The sequence below is a fragment of the Kogia breviceps genome, chromosome 9 (genome assembly GCF_026419965.1).
Source record: "Kogia breviceps isolate mKogBre1 chromosome 9, mKogBre1 haplotype 1, whole genome shotgun sequence".
Classification (NCBI taxonomy): domain Eukaryota; kingdom Metazoa; phylum Chordata; class Mammalia; order Artiodactyla; family Physeteridae; genus Kogia; species Kogia breviceps.
In genome coordinates this window covers 17,908,750-17,926,774 of record NC_081318.1, presented here as the reverse complement: position 1 = coordinate 17,926,774, position 18,025 = coordinate 17,908,750, and the positions used below count along the sequence as shown (strand labels likewise).

The window sequence follows — 18,025 nt, the reverse complement described above, 5'->3', positions numbered from 1 at the left end:
AGCTACTTAACTCTACTAAACTATACATTTAGAAATGGTTAAGAGGCTAAATTTATGTTACATGTATTCTACTACACTTAAAAATAATAAATCCAAAGACAAAGGAGACTCAGCAGAGTTGTGTTAAGCAGGGTAGTGACATGATGTGATTTACATTTCAAAAAGTTCCCTCTAGGAACCCTCCTACACTGTTGGTGGGAATGTAAATTGGTGCAGCCACTATGGAAAACAGTATGGAGGTTTCTCAAAAAACTGAAAATAGAGTTGACATACGATCCAGCAATCCCACTCTTGGGCAAATACCTGGATAAAACTATAATTCAAAAAGATACACGCACCCCTATGTTCACAGCAGCACTATTCACAATAGCCAAGACATGGAAACAACCTAAATGTCCATTAACAGATGAATGGATAAAGATGTGGTGCGTATATACAATGGAATATTACTCAGCCATTAAAAAGGGTAACATTATTTGCAACAACATGGATGGACCTAGAGATTATCATACTAAGTGAAGTAAGTCAGACAGAGAAAGACAAATACCCTGTGATATCACTTATATGTGGAATCTAAAATAGGACACAAATGAACTTATCTACGAAAGAGAAACAGACTCACAGACATAGAGAACAGATTTGTGGTTGCCAATAGGGAGGAGGTGTGGGGGAGGGGTGGACTGGGAGTTTGGGATTAGCAGATGCAAACAATTACATATAGAATGAATAACCAACAAGGTCCTACTGTATAACACAGGGAACTATATTCAACATCCTGTGGTAAACCATAATGGAAAAGAATATGAAAAATAATGTTATATAAAACTGAATCACTTTGCTGTATAGCAGAAATTAGCACAACATTGTAAATCAACTATACTTCAATAAAGTACATGTTTTTAAAAGTTCCCTCTATAAGTCACTTCATGATTATTAATTGATACATTTTCTCAATTAGGACAAATTAGATTTTCTCAACAAGCAATTATCATGGATTATGTGTAAACTATGATTCCTCCTTCATCTATCTGGAGGTTCATTAAGATACAAAACAGAGGGCTTCCCTGGTGGCGCAGTGGTTGAGAGTCCGCCTGCCGATGCAGGGGATGCGAGTTCGTGCCCCGGTCCGGGAGGATCCCACATGCCGCGGAGCGGCTGGGTCCGTGATCCATGGCTGCTGGGCCTGCGCGTCCGGAGCCTGTGCTCCGCAACGGGGAAGGCCACAACAGTGAGAGGCCCGCCTACCACAAAAAAAAAAAAAAAAAGATACAAAACAGAGACAAGGCTCCTCCCCATGGTATTATACAGCATTAACTGGTCCAAAATCAAGGATCAGTTGTGCTAGAGTCATTACTAATTGCTATTACCTGGTTTGCACAGGGTTTCTCAAGCAGCTAGGAGTTTGGAAATGCTAAAGAAGTACGTTTCACCCGCTTAGAGCAGCTATTAGATGTGGAAATAAAAAGTTTCTACAAAGGTTAAAAAAAACCCACTCTGCTGTGAAGATTATGGGCTCTGGTCCACATCCCATCCCAGTGCCAGGTACACACAGCTGTCACACGCTGGACTGTAATGATTGTTGTGCTAGTCAAGGATTGTATCTGGGGTTTGAGTGACAGCTACCAGTGAGACAAAAATGACCTCTGACTTGGAAGCATTCAGCCTCATCCTCAAAAGTTGGAGTTGTGCTGCAAATGTCTGAATATCCCATCATGAGTCTATTATCAGTGAATGTGTTTAGGTAGTTCTTGAACCTCTTCTCATGCATTTGTTTCTACTCCCAGTCCTTAAAAGATACTCTAGTGTAGTTTCAGTTTTGCAAGATGAAAAAGTTCTGGAGATCCGTTGCACAGCAATGTGAACACACTGAATACTACTGAACTGTACACAAAAATAATTAAAATGGTAGATTTTATGTTACGTGTCTTTTACCACAATGTAAGCATTTTTTTAAGATACTCTAGTGTCAACAACTTGAAGTCCACTAATGCAGCAATAAAGTAGCAGATTCTGCCTTTGCTTGTTTTTCTTTCCAGTTTAAGAGCTAATTTATTTAACTGTCTTCATTAGAAGACAAGTGATAGGAATTAACCACATCAAAATCACTTTTTTTGTTTACAACCCTAGAACAAAGGCATGAATCTAAGCACAACAGATCAACTTGTCAGGTTCAACCAATACCCTTTGGATATGCTAATGGTCTCATAAAGATGGCAGGTCATCCCCAATCCTACTACCTCAGAATTTATCATGCAGCCCTGGGTGTCTTTTGGTCTCAGGATTCACATCTGGGCTGGGAGCCATGACACCCTAGAGAAGTGATGGGAGATCTTTGGCCTTCAGCCTGATTTCTCCCGACTGACCAGGAGAGAACCAAGAATAGGTCAGAGCCCATGAGTGCAGATGCAACACGCGGCCACAAGGGGGGAGGTGTGAGTCCAGACCAGAGTTAATCGGTCTCCTGCTGGATTTGTAGCCTGTTTGGTGTCTATGTATCTTTTCTTGCCTGCTCTTCCTCTCTCCTGTAAAGGGTCTTAATTTAGAAATGATACATCAAAAAAATTTTTTGTTCTGTTTATTGAATATAATTTTCTGCTCTGCATGAGATATCTTCCCTTCAGCAAGAAAAATATTTGCTGCTTTATACTTACATAGCCCATTCCCACATTTCTGTGTGGGTCAGTGGCCCTCACGTGGAAAAATGTTCCTCTCACTTGCACTGAAGGTCTTGAAACTTTGGGGAAATGTCAGAGAGTCCACAGTGTCCAAGCACATAGAACTTGCCGTCGGGTTGGGTGCTGGCTCTGCTGTTTGCTCACAGATTTTAGCTCTCACTATGGGCCAGAGGCCATGCAGGGTACAGAGGTAGATAGGTCCAAGGAAGCTATCAGAAAATACAGGGTGGGGATGTGGGTGGAGGAAAGTGAGTACTTTCCAAAGCTCACTTCACTTGTGTTGGGAAACACTGTACCTATTATGAACTGAAGCACACAGGAAAGCAACATCATAATAATATTCTTTTCTAAATCACCTTAGAAAGCACCATCTTGGGGACTTCCCTGGTGGCGCAGTGGTTAAGAATCCACCTGCCAACGCAGGGGACACGAGTTCCATCCCTGGTCTGGGAAGATCTCACATGCCACGGAGCAACTAAGCCCATGTGCCACAACTACTGAGCCTGCGCTCTAGAGCCCGTGAGCCACAACTACTGAAGCCTGCATGCCTAGAGCCCATGCTCCGCAAGGAGAAGCCACCGAAATGAGAAGCCCGCGCACCGCAACGAAGAGTAGCCCCCGCTCGCCGCAACTAGAGAAAGCCCACACGCAGCAACAAAGACCCAATGCAGCCAAAAATAAGTAGAAGAAAGCACCATCTTGAAGAATTCTTGCTGACCTTATGGGGCTTTCCTGTGGAAAATGGGAGCCGGGAAGAGATTTTAAGCGGGGATTAATTTAATTGGTTTCTAGAAAGATCCTTGGGCAGCCATGTGGTAGCTAGATTAGAGATGGGCAAGATCCTGGGAAGAGATCTTTCAGGGATACTGCCATGTCCAGGTGGGAGATGATAAAGCTGTGATACTGGGAATGGAGACATGAGGACAGGAGGGCAGCACGCATGTTGAGAGTATAGAATCCACTGTGAGAGGCGCACAGCAGAGAGAAGTTAAGAAGTTAAGGATGACTGGGTGAATTCACTAAGACAGGGTTTACGGGAGGAGAAGTAAGGATGAGGGCATGGACTGAGCATAACAGAGGTCATTCTGAGTGTGAGGTACTCTTGGGACATTCAGGTGGGGGTGACCACAACCGAGAAGGTCAAGTATAGTAAACAAAATAAAGGCTCCTCAAAGATGTCCATGCCCAAACCTGTGAACACGTTACCTTAATGGCAAAAGGACTTTGCAGTGGGATTAAGTTAAGGATTTTGAGATGGACGGAGTAGCCTGAGTTATCCAGGTGGGCCCACCCTAATTACATGCATCCTTATAAGCAGGTAATCTTTCCCAGCCGTGGTCAAAGGGAGACGTGACTAAGGAAGAAAGGTCAGAGAGATGCCATGTTGCTGGCTTTAAAGATGGAGGAAAGGGGCCCGTAGCCAAGGAATGTGGGCCGCCTCTAGATGATGGGAAAAGCAAGGAAATGGATTCTCCCCTGGAACCTCCAGAAAGGAACACGGCCCTGCCAATCCCTTCACTGTCGCCCTGTGAGACCCGCGCTGGAGTTCTGACTTCCAGATCAGTAAAATAATACATCTGGGTTGTTGGAAGCCATCAAGTTTGCGATAATTTGTTGCAGCAACAATAAGAGGCTAAGACACTGATGACAGATGCAGGTACCCAGGCTGCCCACCCACCACCCCACCCCCGGGGCCACTGTCAGCAGCCTTACCCTGGTGATGCCCAGCGCGCCGACATTCTCGCTGTAGGAGGTGGTGCCGTTCCCCGTACCCCAGGCCCCTGCCAGCAGGCAGCCCAGGCCCTCGATGCCGATGCCTCGGTTGATGGCGTGCTTCGGAGGGGGTGGTGCCCCCACCAGGCGGGCACAGGCATAATAATCGCCTACCGATTCCACCATTGAGGAGATCACCCCCGCGACGATCCCAAAGACCCCAGCCAGGCTGATGGTGGGGAGGCCCCACTGCCCTGAAAATGCAGCGCAGGGGGGAATATTCATCCGGAAGATAACAGGCTGCTGGACCCCAAAAAACTCCCTTGCCAGAGGGTTCTCCGGAAGGCTTTAAAGACCAGGCAACATGTCTTCCAACCCAATAGCTGTCCTGAAGCTTTGTCTCGGACTCCTGCCCTCCCGTGCCTCCCTGAGGGTAGGTCAGAGGCCCTGACCTCGAGGTCACCAGCGCACAAAAAGAACCAGAAACCGGGCCTCTTTCCAGGAAGGCCTTGAAGCCTTTTGAAGGCTTCCAGGATTCTTACTCAGGGAGGTCCTGGCTCCCCAGTCCATGAGGCCAGGGCCTCGCCACCCCCACGGCTGGAACATGGTTATTCTCACACCCTGAGCCAAGAACTGCAGGGAAAGGAGACGCCCTTGACCAGCAGCCTAGAAATGTTCTAATTCAGTCCCAAGCCTCCCCTGTGTGGGATCCACCAGTTCCACGAGGAGGCCCAAAGGTTGGCTAAGAGGTCAGGATCCCTCTGTGCTTTCCCCACCCCCAGTCGATGGGGCCTGAGCAACGTGGAGGAGGGGGCGAGGCATGCGGGCCAGGAAGGAGGTAGGTCTGGGAGAGGGAACCTTTGGTCTACCACCCCCAAAGGGTTCTTAGGACCACCCAAGGGTCTCCTTCCTCTCTTAGGGGTCTCACATGGACTCCGCGGGGCCTGTCCCTCCTTGCCAGATCCCTTGGAGGAGGTCCCGCCCCGGCTCTACTCATTTCCCCCTCTGGTGCCTGAGCCTCATGGGCAGTCTGGGGAAGCACATGCCCCAGGCAAGACGGGCCCCCCGGCATCGGCGCCTCGTTACCTGGGTAAGGGAAGCGAAACCAAGGAGCCTGGCTCAGGACGTCGCCCTTGGTGTCTGTGCGGGCCAGGTACCCGTAGGCTGTAGGTGCCGAGGGGAGGGCGTTGGTGACTGTAAGCGCGAAGCACAGCAGCCACGAGATGCAGAGCGCCAGCAACACCTGCGGAGGGAGGCGCCCTTCATACTGGGCCCCACCCCTGCACCTGCCCACACCTCCGGGGCGGGGTGGGGGGGGGGAGCGGGGCGGGGGCGAAGGAGGGCGTCGGGAAAGCTCTTTGAGATGAGGAAGTGTTGGGTTACAAACCCTTCCAGTGACAACAGGAATCCGCTGTGTCAGTGGATAATGAACACACTACAGGCATAGAGAAACTGAACCGTGGGGAGACCTTAGGTCAAGTAGAGCAGACATGTCTAGGAAAGTGGACACGGCCCGGGTCAGAAGGATTGCAGTCTGACTCCCTTTCTATCGCTTGCTGGTCACGTGACCCTGGATCAAATTCCCCGAGCCTCAGTGTCCTCATCTGTACAATGGGATTACAACCATTGCTCTGCAGAGCCTGAGGCAGGATTTCTTAAAGTGGGGTCCTCAGATATGTTGACTTTTAATCTCTGATGGTAGAACCCCAGACATCGGCATTTTTAGCAATGTCCCCAGGTGATTCGTATGCGTACCGAACTTTTGAACCACTGGCCTCCAGGATTGCTGAGGGATCAATGAGATCATTACGTGGAAGTAGCTTTTTATAATGCAGAATGTATTTCACAGATAAATTGAACCTGAAAACACATTTGTGGGGTTGGCAACAGCACCTGCTCGACAGACTGAAGCAAATTCAACAGAGAAGGCTCTGAAAAAGGAGACACCATCACCGTCAGCAGGATCTGAATGATCCAGGAGCCAATGAGAACGAACCTGATCTAAGCAACTTGGCCCTTACTTTTGCACCTTTAGCGGTGAGCCTGGCTGTCTCCCCCAGTGCCATGCTAGGAGGACGGCCCAGGGACACGAGAAGACCGTCCCACAGTGGTGCCCTGGGCAGCAAGCTGGGGCGAGTTCCTACTCCGGGGAGAGAAGCAATGAGGGAAGATCTGGGACGGCATTACACCAAGGCTCCCACCACCCGCGGGGCAATTAAGGGAGGCTGAGGACCAGAGGCCGCTGCAGGTGGAGGGCATTTGACTTGGGGGCCGTCTGGGAGAGCAACAGGCTGCCCCTCACTCTCCAGGGGAGTCAACTAAGAATGGCAGAGGGTGGAGGGCGCTTCTTACAGGGAAGACCTGAAACAGGTAGAACTTAGAGGTGTGACACTTCTTCTCTCGTCCGTAAACAGGCACAGGCACTGCGATGTTTTTCAGGTACTGAGAAAACAGCACGATGAGGAAGATGGTCCTGAAACAGAAACAAACCACACCCAACCTGGCGAACTTGGGCTCATCACGAGCGAAGGTCCGGGAAGGCGTGCCGTCACGTGTCTCTGGGACTACGGCGCCGCGGTGGCTGTGCCGGGAGGGCCCCCATCTAGGCCCTGCTCTGCAGTGTAGGCAGCATCCTGCCAGTTCTGAAAAGGTGGGCAGGCCCCTTTCAGAGGCTGCTGGTGGCTGAAGAGGAACAGTGGGCAGGGGCCTGAGAAATAAGCATGGCAGCTGCACAGATCCAGACTGAAGCCAGTGAGGCCAGAGTCAGACCATCTTTCTTCTCTCGCTGGTGGTCCTGCAGGTCCTTGTGCTCAGACCACAACAGACAGAGTGAATGAGTGCATCCAGGGTCATGCCCAAGTCCCTTCAAAGCTCTGTTTAAATGCTGAAGCCCTCTTTTTCCGGGAAGCCTTCCCGACACCCCACCCCCACCCCCACCCCCGGCAAGCTGGCTGTCACCACCCCGTCCCCTGAACCAGCCGGCACACTGTGACTCTCATCACTGTCTCCTGGTGTCACAGGCACTTGGACCCAAGTCTTATCCCTCTACTACGCTGCAAAATGCTTGAGAGCTGAGGCCATGTCTTTGCACCCTTCCCAGGTGCTGGAGGTTTACAAATACTTGCTCAGTGAAAACCTAGGAGGCAGGGGACGGGTAGCATCAGCTGTCTGTGAACCCTACGCTAAGTATGTTTTTATACCCTGCCTGTGATGAACTTATTGTCTGTGAGGACTAATAACATAAGAAATAGTAATAATACATTCTAAGTAGCCATTTCACTGCGTTTAAGGTATCGTGATGTTTGTGAAAGTATCTGTAAACCACCAGAGTGTGCCAATATCCAGGACTCACCCTTCTTACTGGGTAATCTTCCTCCAAGGACGGCCCACCCTCCCCAGAGGGTGCTTACGTGGCGGCAATGCCCCAGTGGATCCCGGCGTCATCGCCCGCAGAATCGAAGAGAGGCAGGGCCACCAGGGAGATGGTGGGAGCGATGGTCAAGGGGCCGATGAAGCGCATGAGGAAGCCAATGAGGCCTGAGAAGCCCACCAGCATCTGGACACAGGAAGCAACCATGATGGCTCCCTGCAGCTGAAGAGGAAGCGTGGGGCTCAGCACCTGGGAGCCTGTGGCGGGGCCGCCCAGATCGGTGGTACCTTCAGAGGCAGTGCAGGGGCAAAGCTGGACCCCAGGGGAACTGAGGGAAGGCGAGCTCGGACCTCACTCTTCTCTCCAGTCCTCTATTTACAACTGTCTGTTGGACATTTTCACCTAATGTGAAGTTTTTCAGGAAGTAGATTTCAAGATTATCTATTGACCACAGGGATAACACAACGACTCGTAATACTGGCATCACCCAGTTATGTACTGACCATCTTGCTGATTTATTTGTCTCTGTTTTCCTACTTTCTATTGCAGAGGTTGACAAAGGTTTTCTATAAAGGATCAGAGAGTGAATAGTTGAGGCTCTGTGGGCCGTACAGGCTCGGTTGAAACTTTTCTAGGCAAGATGGAAACAAATGAGCTTGACTGTGTTCTAATAAAACTCCACTGATAGGCACTGAAATTTGAATTTCGTACAATTTTGACATGTCATAAAATATTATTCTTCTTTTGATTTTTTTTCAACCATTTATAATATAAAACCATTTTCAGCTTGCGGGCTATAAAAAAAACAAACAAGCAAGCAGAAAACAGGCAACTAGCCAGATTTGGCTCATGGGTTGTAGTTTGCCAACCCCTGATCTATTGGACTGATTGAGTTTTACTTGACTTCTCCTTTTTTACTTTGCTAATATGGATGTTATTCATTTTACGCCTGAAAATTTTCCTTGCTTTGAAGTCTGCTCTTCCTGAAAAGAAAGAAGTCTGACTCCTGCTTTCCTTTGATCAGTGTTAATGTGGTATATTCTTCTCCATCCATTTACTTTTAATCTACACGTGTCTTTATATTTAAAGCCGGTTTCTTCTGGACAGCACACAGTTGGGTCTTGTGTTTTGATCCACTCTGACAATCTCTGTGCCTTTAGACCAATGACGTTCAAAGTGATTATTGATACAGTTGGATTAATATCCACCATATCCATTACTATTTTCTATTTGTTGCCCTTGTTCTTCGTTTCTGTTTTTGTCTTCTACTGTTTTTCTGCCTTTTGTGGTTTTAACTGAGCTTTTTTCCCCCTCTCCTTTCTTAGCATAACCATTATCCTTTTTTCTTCCTTTAGAGTGTGCAATGTACATTTACAGCTAATCCAAGTCCCTTTTTTTTTTTTTTTTTCTTGCCACACCACGTGGCTTGCGGATCTTAGTTCCCCAACCAGGGATCAAACCCATGGCCTCGGCAGTAAAAACGCAGTCCTAACCACTGGCCCGCCCGGGAATTCTCCCAAGTTCACTTTCAAATAACACTATACCACATCATGAGTGACGTGAGCACTTTATAGTAACAGAGCAATCCTAATGTCTCCGACCTGGCCTTTTGATCATTGCTGTCATTCATTTCGCGTATACATAAGCATACACAAGGATACAAAAAATTTAAAACCACCATAATACTGGAAGGTGAAGTTTAAGTTGGTCTAATGTGTTGAAAACTGAGCTTGCCATCTCTTCCCAGAGTTTTCTACATTTTCTGCTGCCACCACTTTCTAAAAATATAATCATTACTTACTTGTCCTCTCTATTACTTTTTTTTTTTTTTTTTTTTTTTTTTTTGCGGCACGCGGGCCTCTCGCTGTTGTGGCCTCTCCCGCTGGCGGAGCACAGGCTCCGGACGCGCAGGCTCAGCGGCCATGGCTCACGGGCCCAGCCGCTCCGCGGCATGTGGGATCTTCCCAGACCGGGGCACGAACCCGTGTCCCCTGCATCGGCAGGCGGACTCTCAACCACTGCGCCACCAGGGAAGCCCTCTATTACTTCTTATCTCCCAGAAAGTAATGACACCCCTATTGGTCCTATATTTGCCTCACTTTCATTTGTGGCTAGTATCGTGATGTAGAGTTGGACTGCTAACCATCGGTGGCTTCAAGCCTTGAGATGTGTGTGAACAAATTTAACTCAGTGAAACATGGAAACTCTACCTTAAATTCCAATAGGCTGGCCCAGTGAATTAAACCAATCCATCAGTTAGTAAAGGAAGACTGAAACTTGAAAGAACTTTCCCTTGCTTACAGCGCTGGGGAAAAACACTGACCAGCAGATGGCGCTAGCGCGCCACAAATAAGACTCGGGGTTGCACTGCTGGACACTTGAAGGCGATGTGGGAAAAAACAGTGGAGGCTACAGCCTTAGATCTGGGCAAGAGGAACGCCCACCCTGGGCCCTGTGCTTTAGAGCAGGGGTTGGCAAACTTTTTCTGTAAAAAGCCAGATAGTTAACATTTTAGGTTTTGTGGGCCACATATAGTTTCTGTCACGTATTCTTTTTTAAATTTTAAATAACTTTTTAAAATATAAAAACCATTCTTAATTGGTGGGCAGTAAAATAAACAGATTACAGGCTGGATTTGGTCCAAGAGCGATAGTTTACTGACTCCTGCTTTAGAGGACTCACAAACACAAAAATAAATGGTAAATGTATTTAAAACACATGGTTGTGTCTGTAGCTTGGGATCCTGTGCTCAGTGCAGGCACAGCATGACCTAAACATCCCTAAACATCCTCTCTCATTACTGATACTGGTTCCTCAAAACACAAAGTAACTGCTCAGACCATTGCAGTGTTGAGGCAGACGTGTCATTAGAACACAGGACGAACCGGAGCAGCAGGGTGCTTAGGCAGGAGAAGAGACAAATTAACTTGTCAGATTTTTTCTCTTGGATAGTACGAAGGCAAGAGATTCTCGCACAAAACATAGTTCTCAGTAGGTCTAAGTAGAAGGGAAATCCTGCCCCTGGCATCTAGCAGAGCAGGGTAAGGAAACGGATGAAATAAAACGTATATTTTAAGGCGGGACAAGTAAAAAAATTAAACATAAAGTTCTCTCTGTGTGTTTGTTTGTGCCTCCCCCCTCCCTAATGTGCAGTGTGAACCTGCCTTACACATTAACCAGAGCTCCTCAAACATGAGGGGCCCGCTCAGCCCTAAAGATCAATTGTTTTTCTTTCTTCTGATGCTAGAAATGTAATTTCTTAAAAGGACAGTGTTCTCTCCCAGCTCTGTAGGGGGTCATGGTGACTGGCTGCTCGCTTTGTACCTGCTTATCTGGACTATGTATCCTTGGTGAACTTTATGTAAAATATCAGTATGTCATTTTGATGTTCGATCCTTTGTCTCAAAAACGTATATGACTGTGCCTTCAACTTCTAACAGGTGGAAGAGTTCCCAGCGCTTCCTGAGAATCTGCTTCCTGGGTTTATAATCCTCAGCTTGGCTCGAATAAAATTCCATTTTTTCTTCTTAACTTGATAGTTAATTAAATTTTCATTGACAAAATCCACTTCTTATTCTTTGCTTAGTTTTAATTTGGATTTACAAAAGCCAAGTATTGGCTCCTTGGGGGACAGCAGAAACAAAACCCCCCAAAACCTCAGACCACATGTATTTTGTGATTCATGCTATTGATGATATAATAAAACTAGGCTGCACTGAAGAAGAAATACATCCTGCTTTGGAAAAGGTGGTACAGCACGCAGCATTTGAAGACTGGCCAACGGACCTGGCAAAAAATCCAGGGCCCACCAGCTTGACAAGTGAAATCCTTAGGTATATCTTGGTCTGGAACTACATGGAAAAGTTATTTGAACATTAAAAAACCTCTGTTAACTCTGGGTCCACCTTGAGAAAAAAAGGAAGCACAAGGACTTGACAGATCATTGAAGTACATCCACATCTGGGTGCACTGTTGGACTGTATACCAGAGCACGGCCACATGCAGAAAGGCTGTTTTTGAAACGGAAGAACGGCAGGAGGTTCTGGCTGAAATTCACAAGTTATGGCTCAGACTGGTCTCAGACTGCTGTCCTCACCAGCACAGTGCTCCTGAGATATCAGAAGCGTCAGTGGTTCCGTCCATGCTGAATGAGGACTGACCCTGGCAGATGCCCGCTGCTTCAGCTCTGCATGGGGCATTTGGTGTGGAGGCGGCCCAGAGCAGCTCCTCAACTACTCTCCCTCTGAAGGACCATTCCCAACTTGTGGGCACTGTTTGGAATTAGAGCACTACTGAATGGCACCAAATAACTCCAAGATCAGAGATCCCAATGGTGTCTTGAGTGATGTCAGAAAGACACTCAAATAAGGAAGGGGATCATCAACCGAATGTGCTAATTAAAGGGAAATCGTTATATTCAGGAAAAGAAAAGGCACTTACACAAGGAGGGGTTCATAGGATCCAAGAGTAAGTGACAGTCCCCCTCCCCTGGGTGGACACTACCTCACGAGATAATCTATCTCTAACAGAGACTTGGATCCCACTATGTGGGTCTTTTAAATCAAAACGCACTGCTTGGGGGGACTTCCCTGGTGGCGCAGTGGTTAAGAATCCACCTGCCAATGCAGGGGACATGGGTTCGAGCCCTGGTCTGGGAAGATCCCACATGCCACGGAGCAGCTAAGCCCGTGCGCCACAACTACTGGGCGTGAGCTCTTGAGTCCGTGAGCCACAACTACTGAGCCCACATGCCACAACTACTGAAGCCCATGCACCTAGAGCCTGTGCTCTACGACAAGAGAAGTCACGGCAACGAGAAGTCTGCGCACCGCAAGCAGAGAAAGCCTGCCCGTAGCAATGAAGACCCAATGCAGCCGTAAATAAATAAATTAATTTTTTTAAAAAAAGCCCTGCTTGGAGTCTTGCTAAAGGTGCTGCTCACCCACCTGAGAAAGACTGAGACTGAAAGAGTGTAACATTGCAACAGAAGGACCTTGACGGAGGAAGGAAGGCAAGTCTAAGTCCAGCCAAAGGACCAAGCTGTGTGTGGTGTGGAAACCCCCGGAGTCATCCCTTTAGAATTATATAGGTTCTCGGGCTGTGGCCAGGGGACTAGCAGTTTGGTCTGGCAAGTGGATCATAGAGGCTCTACTGAAATTTTACCTTTTATGGGACAGGACTTTATAGTCAAATCTCAAACACTGGTGGTTCACGTAGATGCCCCTATGTCTTAAAAAGAGGAGGGAAGTATGATTTTGAATGTAGCCATTAGGGCCCACAAGATGACACCTCGGGCCACAAACTACATAATCTCCATCTCTCTCTGAAGTCACCTGCGTTACCCAGGATGATCCAGATTGCCAACAGCGATGGGCACGGGTGCCTCTGCTGGGAGAATAGGAGGATAAATGGCCCGTCACAGAACTGACAAGCTGCCTGTGCTGGACAGTCCACAGAGCATGGGAGGCTTTAACACGGTTTTCAACTGGTATGGACAGTGTTTCTGGTTGGAGCTTTGCCTATCCTGCCACTGAAGCCCTGGCCCAGGCTACAGTAAAGAGACTAGCAACCCAGATTGCCCACCAGCAGGAAGATCAACTTATATATCAAACAGCTCAGGGCTTCCCTGGTGGCGCAGTGGTTGAGAGTCCGCCTGCCGATGCAGGGGATGCGGGTTCGTGCCCCGGTCCGGGAAGATCCCACATCCCGCAAAGCGGCTGGGCCCGTGAGCCATGGTTGCTGAGCCTGCGCGTCCGGAGCCTGTGCTCCGCAACAGGAGAGGCCACGACAGTGAGAGGCCCACGTACCGCAAAAAAAAAAAAAAAAAAAAAAAAAACAGCTCAAAGATCACTTCTCACAGCCTGAACAAGACAGCAATGGACCAAGAAATACAGTGTATCAAGTGATCTTTTCATATTTCATGTCACTTTCCAAAAGCAGTGAAGTTATTGCAAAATTAGAACGTGTGCTTGAAGCAACAAAATGTGGGTGACAAGGGCACGAGGGGCAGGCTTTGCAGGGCAGGATAGTGTGCGATCAAGCTACAGGTGGGGCACTGAACTGAGTCGCTAGTGGAGCAGTTTGTAAAGGACAGATTGGAAAATGAGAAGGTAAAGAAACCCGATTTTCCCAGGACTAGGGATTTGGTTGTGTTCCCTAAGATAGGAATAATAAGAATCAACTTAATTTGACTTGTTGGAATTCTGATGGTGTTTATGGGCTGGATTGGAAAGTCTGGTGTTTTTCAGGATGCATCCTACCCAGTGGAGAGGCTACAGTGACAATATACTTATTAAATCATTTGAAAGTACCTTGGGGAAGGACCCACAAGGAGGGTTTAACAGTGTTACTTTTCCTGCCCACTATTTAAACTATTTAAAGGCTAGCAGAGGGCTTCCCTGGTGGCGCAGTGGTTGAGAATCCGCCTGCCGATGCAGGAGACACGGGTTCGTGCCCTGGTCCGGGAAGATCCCACATGCCGCGGAGCAACTAAGCCCGTGAGCCATGGCCGCTGGGCCTGCGCGTCCGGAGCCTGTGCTCCGCAACGGGAGAGGCCACAACAGTGAGAGGCCCGCATACCGCAAAAAATTAAAAAAATAAAAAAATAAAGGCTAGCAGAGAAGGACTCAGCACCTCCTCTTCCAACAGGAGCAAGGAAATGGGTTAAGAAGGGCTCACAGTGGGCAGGAAGAAAGATGGCGGCAGGAAGAACTGGAGTTACCAAATGGTATTGAATAATGCTACTTTTGCCTGTTGCATTTTAAATGTTGGAAATAAGAATATGATGTCTTTTTTTTTTTTTTTTTTTTTTTGCAGTACGCGGGCCTCTCACTGTTGTGGCCTCTCCTGTTGGGGAGCACAGGCTCTGGACGCGCAGGCTCAGCGGCCATGGCTCACGGGCCCAGCTGCTCCGCGGCACGTGGGATCCTCCCGGACCGGGGCACGAACCCATGTCCCCTGCATCGGCAGGCGGACTCTCAATGACTGCACCACCAGGAAAGCCCAGAAAATGATTTCTTAGCCATATTTCTAGATATGTCTTCAATCTGGGATGAGGGATGCTGGCATCAGAGTTGATTCTAAACTGAAACACATCTAATAAAACTAGACCCAGAGTATACTGTGCTGTACTGGATGGACAATGAGGAATGAACATTGTGAAAGTAGCCAAAGCTACTATGATGCTGGCATATTTAGGACACGGTCTGTTGTTTGAACTTTAAGATTAAAATGGGTCATGGACTAATTCATAGGTCATTTACATGATACTCAATGAACTGAAAGTCATGGAAATAATGATAAATAACAAAGTCTACATTGGGATATTGACCTCTAGTCACCAGCTAATGCGGTAAGCGTCGGAGCAAAAATGACCCCAGGTGGTCAAATAGACCTACAAGATGAGGACAGACATTTATAGTTAACTCTAAATCATTCAATAACATCATAAAAGAATGATACAAGTTTACCATCATGCACTGACCAGAGCAGCTAAAATAAAGAAGAGAAAATGTTGGTGAGAATTTGGAGTAACTGGAACTCACACATGCTGCTGGTGGGAGTGTAAATTGGAACATACACTTTGCAGATGTATTTGCTAGTGTTTACTAAAGTTGAACATATACGTAACATACAGTGATGGTGAGTTTTATGTGTCAACTTGACTGGGCTGGGGGATGCCCAGATAGCTGACAAAACATTTTTTCTGGGCGTGTCTGTGAGGGTGTTTCCAGAAGAGGTTAGCATTTGAATTGGTGAACTGAATTAAGCCCTACCCAATGTGTGAGAATGCCCTTCAATCCTTTGAGGGCCCCACATAACCAAAAAGCAGAAGAGCTAATTTGCTCTGCTTGAGCTGAGACATCCACCTTCTCCTGCCCCCAGCCATCAGCACTCCTGGTTCTCAGGTATTTGGAGTCAGTTGAGGACTTACACCGTTGTCCCTCCGCCCCACCCCTCGCCCCCACTGGAGTGTTTTGTCAATTCTACTCCTTCTCATTGGTCAAATCTGGGTAAGAATAGGAATCTTGTTACCATGTTTCCTCTGTCTTCCCTCTTTCTTTGTCTTTCACATACAGCGGATGTGACCCTTATTGCAGCCATGAGGCTGTGAGGATGCTGAACATGGACTGGGTGGGGTGCAGGATGGACCCTGGCTGGGCTAAGGCTTCTTAGCTTAACTCCCAAGGACATCTAGGGAACAAACTCTGCTCTAGGTCCATAGCCCTGAGTTCAGGAATGCCCTTGGTCCAGTTCTAGTGAGTTAGTGCTGAAGACATTAAGTGACAGCTGGATTCATGCCTGAGCAAACTACCTTGTACTGGAAACCCAGTACCATACGGTGCTTGTGTAACTGCCCCTGCTCCAGAGGAGGAGGTCCTTAGCCCCACTCCAGGCCTACATATTGAGGGTCAAGCTGGGAGGAAGCCGGTTGGGCTTCCTAGAAATCTCAAGTGACCTTCACTCTCTCACACAGTACCCCACCCATGGGCCATCCTTGACCCCTCACCTAGGAGGTCAGGTGAGGATGTTGGGGTCTGGAACCTAGCAGGTCTACTGTCCCTGAGAGTATGGCTATGCTCTCTGCCAAGAATCCTGTGTGCTGGCTTCCTTATCTATCGTTTGGATAAGCCAACCTGGAGCATGGCCAAACTTCAGAGCCTGCTTCAAGACCACTAGTTTCTTTCCCTGGGTGATAAAACTGAATTAAGCAAGGGCCAAGTATCTTAAAGCCTGGAATCTTGCTCAGCAATGAGTTGAACAATGAATGTTGAACAAATGAATCAACTCAGGAGCCCCTGTTGAGGACCACTCCATTTCTTTCACCCCACCCCCCTCACCCCAATACCTCTCGGATCCTCTTCTGCCATTCCTCGGTGAATTCAGGGGAGCTGGTGTTCACCAGGCTGGCATTGAGTGTCCACGTGGGGCACTTCCAGGTGGGAAGGGACAGCATGGCCAGGGAGGGTGCCACAAAAGCAAATGTTCCTCCCTGGAGAATGGGCAGCCTGGAGGAGAGGAAAGGAGAGAGTTACCAATCAGCTCCTTAAGCGCTGCTCTGTCACTGGCCCCAGAGGAGGCCTTCTAATCCCAAGTCCTACCTTGGTTTCAAGGCAACACATGACCCCTGCGGTTCTCAGTTTACAGGGAACTCCTGCCAAGCTCCAAGTCAGACCCATGAACCCTGCCAGACTTTGGACAGGTAGGAGAGGTGGAGAGGGAAAGACAAGCAGACCTAACCCCAGTCCTGGAGAAACAAGCCCAGGAGCAGAGAGTCAGGTGCTGGGAAACGATTTGGGGGCAGCACAGAGCTCAGGGAACATGTTTAGTGGGTGCCATTGTCTTCCTCAGTCCCAGAGAATCTTCCCCAGACCCCAGGATCAAAACAGCTCACACATGTGGAGTTCCCCCCACTGACAAGAGACGCACAACCTAGAATCTGGGTGGCCAGATTCCTTTGCCTCTTCAAAAATGAACAGCAATCCCAGACCTCTACCTTCAGGCTCCTTTTTATCACCTGGACTGAATAGGCTTGAGGTCAACTATCAGGGCGTGTCCCCCACCCAGGTCTTTCTCCCTCATCATCAGTGTCTCACTCTGGCCTCTGTGAGAACTTCTAGCAGAACTTCTAGCCCATCTGACTTGTCTCCCTTCAAGGTGAATGTAGCCTGATAAGTCAACCTCCAATAACCCTCTCTTACTAGAAGGTCAGAAGCTATCAAGGTTCACCTAGTCTCTTCACCCTGCATATTAGAATTTGGGGTTGGGGGTGGAACAAAGGGACCTCAGCCTCCTGCTTGCATTTGTCACTATAGCACACCCAGTTTACGTACTTTTTCTTTTTTTTTTTTTACGTACTTTTTCTTAACAATACTAGAAGGCTATTTTTGAACTCAGGATTCCATGAAGACAGCTTAAAGAGTTATTTTTGAGAAAGACTGAACACATTTTACTTAATGAAAATATAAAGTTTTGCTGCCTAAGTGGCCTTTGTTCTGGCTGAACGTAGGAATCAGCAACGCCTGGGCATCACCCTCATATGAGTTAGTGGGCTTGTCAAGAGGGTGCAGCCAGGCATGGGGAGGGCTTAAAGATCCAGGTGATTCTAATGTCAACCAGGGCTGAGAACAAGTAATCTAGATTCATAAGTCTAGACCCATAAGGCTCCAAAATAGATTGGAATATATGGCACACACAGGGCAGGAACATATGGGTGGTGGAATGGGTATGTGTGAATAATGTTTTTAATTTAAAAATTATGGGGGGG

At 47.9% G+C, this 18,025-nt stretch overlaps 1 protein-coding gene across 5 annotated transcripts in view; it reads right to left on the bottom strand.

The window, feature by feature from the left end:
• Positions 1-18,025, bottom strand: part of LOC131762324 (solute carrier family 23 member 1-like) — a 51,479-nt gene that overhangs the window by 12,444 nt on the left and 21,010 nt on the right. For all 5 annotated transcript variants that reach the window (XM_067042083.1, XM_067042080.1, XM_059073849.2 and 2 more), the window contains 5 exons: positions 16,607-16,766; positions 7,799-7,980; positions 6,741-6,861; positions 5,475-5,631; positions 4,389-4,642 (listed from right to left, as the gene is read on the bottom strand). In XM_067042083.1, the coding sequence (XP_066898184.1) occupies positions 4,389-4,642; positions 5,475-5,631; positions 6,741-6,861; positions 7,799-7,980; positions 16,607-16,766 (874 nt within the window). The remainder of the gene's footprint in view (positions 1-4,388; positions 4,643-5,474; positions 5,632-6,740; positions 6,862-7,798; positions 7,981-16,606; positions 16,767-18,025) is intronic.